The sequence below is a fragment of the Penaeus chinensis genome, chromosome 16 (genome assembly GCF_019202785.1).
Source record: "Penaeus chinensis breed Huanghai No. 1 chromosome 16, ASM1920278v2, whole genome shotgun sequence".
Taxonomy (NCBI): domain Eukaryota; kingdom Metazoa; phylum Arthropoda; class Malacostraca; order Decapoda; family Penaeidae; genus Penaeus; species Penaeus chinensis.
Window position 1 is genome coordinate 1,984,006 of NC_061834.1, and position 2,116 is coordinate 1,986,121.

General features: G+C 42.5%; 1 protein-coding gene across 1 annotated transcript in view; it reads left to right on the plus strand.

The window, feature by feature from the left end:
* Positions 1-711, plus strand: part of LOC125033616 (alpha carbonic anhydrase 8-like) — a 1,344-nt gene extending 633 nt beyond the window's left edge. Inside the window, exon 2 of the mRNA XM_047625280.1 lies at positions 407-711. Coding sequence (XP_047481236.1) covers positions 407-711 — 305 coding nt within the window. The remainder of the gene's footprint in view (positions 1-406) is intronic.
* The last annotated feature ends 1,405 nt before the right edge of the window (positions 712-2,116 follow it).

The following is a 2,116-nucleotide window of genomic DNA, read 5'->3' on the forward strand; positions in this document are numbered from 1 at the left end:
ACGCAGAAGGGGAAAAAAAAGAAAAGACTAAGAAGAAGATGAAGAAACAAAGAAAGAGAAGGAGAAACAAAAACAAAGTACATTATTACTTGTAACATCCTTGCATATATGTATATATATTTTATAACACTGATCAAAATAAATATCCTTCTCGAAGAACATTTCAAATAACATTTAATTGGAACATCCTTTTCATTGTATATTTATTTATTTATTTATTTATTTATTTATTTATTTGTTAACATATCATAAAACCCATGTAAAAACTATAGGTGCTAGAACATTGCTCTCTCTCAAGTCATATTTAAGAATATGATGTTTTTGCTATTGCTATGTTCAATATATTTCCTTGCATCCTTCGTCCCACTCTTTAATCAAGTCCATGAATACATTACAAATCGCATAGTTACGCAGCCTGATCTAGCCAAGCAAACCTCTACCTTCTCTACACTCTCCAACGCCCACGACCCCCCACGCCCACAACCCCCCACGCCCACAACCCCCCTCGCCCACGACCCCCAAGCCCACGACCCCCCTCGCCCACGACCCCCCACGCCCACAACCCCCCTCGCCCACGACCCCCCCCGCCCACGACCCCCCTCGCCCACGCCCCCCCTCGCCCACGACCCCCCACGCCCACGACCCCCCTCGCCCACGACCCCCAAGCCCATGACATCGAATGGACAAAGGCCCCCCAGCATAATCTCGTAATTTGGACGGAGACGCTGCAGGAGAGGCAGGTAAACGTCTTATCCGGAGGCGATGTGTTTACTGTACGAGCGATGGAGTTGATTAGGTGAGGGCCGCTATATACGTGTGTGTGTATGGGGGGGGGGGGGGGTCTATATACATGCATAAGTATATTTGCTTAGAAACATATACTGGTATATAAACAGGTATATACATACGCCAGCACAAACATACATACATATACAAACACAAACACGTATACACAAGAATACACTCTCTCTCTCTCTCTCTCTCTCTCTCTCTCTCTCTCTCTCTCTCACACACACACACACACACATACGCACACACACACGCACGCACGCACGCACACACACACACACACACACACACACACACACACACACACACACACACACACACACACACATATATACATATATGTGTGTGTGTGTGTGTGTGTGTGTGTGCGTGCGTGTATGTGTGTGTCTGTGTGCGTGTGCGTGTGTGTGTGTGTGTGTGTGTGTAATAACATATTACATCACACACCTTTCACAAAAACGCTTTACATCATTTCCAAGGACATGGGAAGCTGCATCTTAATCAGGTACTCTAAGGCGTCTCTCCCAACATCTCTGAAGATGCTCGGAATGCTGTCTTATTAAATGAAGACAAACTCTCCTTTCTGCTTTTTCCTCTGTTTCCTTCTTCAGCTCTATCTTCTTCTTCTTCTTCTTCTTCTTCCCCTTTTCCTTTCGCTCTGTTTATTTATCTTTTTGTTTGTTTATCTTTCCTCTCCTTAATAGTAATACTACAACAGTAGCAGTAGTTGTAGTAGTTATTGTTGCAGTAGTAGTTGTTATTGTTGTTGTTGTTGTAGCAGTAGTAGTTGTAGCAGTAGTTGTAGTTGTAGTAGTAGTAGTAGTAGCAGTAGCAGTAGTAGTTGTGGTTGCAGTTGTAGTTGTAGCAGTAGTTGTAGTAGTAGTAGCAGTAGCAGTAGCAGTAGCAGTAGCAGTAGTAGTTGTAGTTGCAGTTGTAGTTGTAGCAGTAGTTGTAGTAATTGTATTTGTAGTAACAGTTGTAGTAGTAGTTGTAGTAGCAGTAGTAGTAGTAGCAAAAGTAGTAATACTAATATTAGTAGGAATATCCAGCAAAGATTGAAAATAAGGGCCAATTACGCATCAATATTGTCTGGATAGCATACTATGCGTTCGCCCGAAAAGGTAACTATATCGGCCCGCGACAACTTGCTACCGTTTGCACAAAGACCTTTTATGAACCACTTGCCATTTTGCTGTTGGTTCCAAGGTCATAATCTATCCCTCTGTATCCTAATGAGGTCAGTTCCGCAAACAATCTGCGTTCTGTCGGGGTTTAATATTAGAAGAAAAAAAACTGCGGCTATTTTTTATTAGTATTATTATTAACA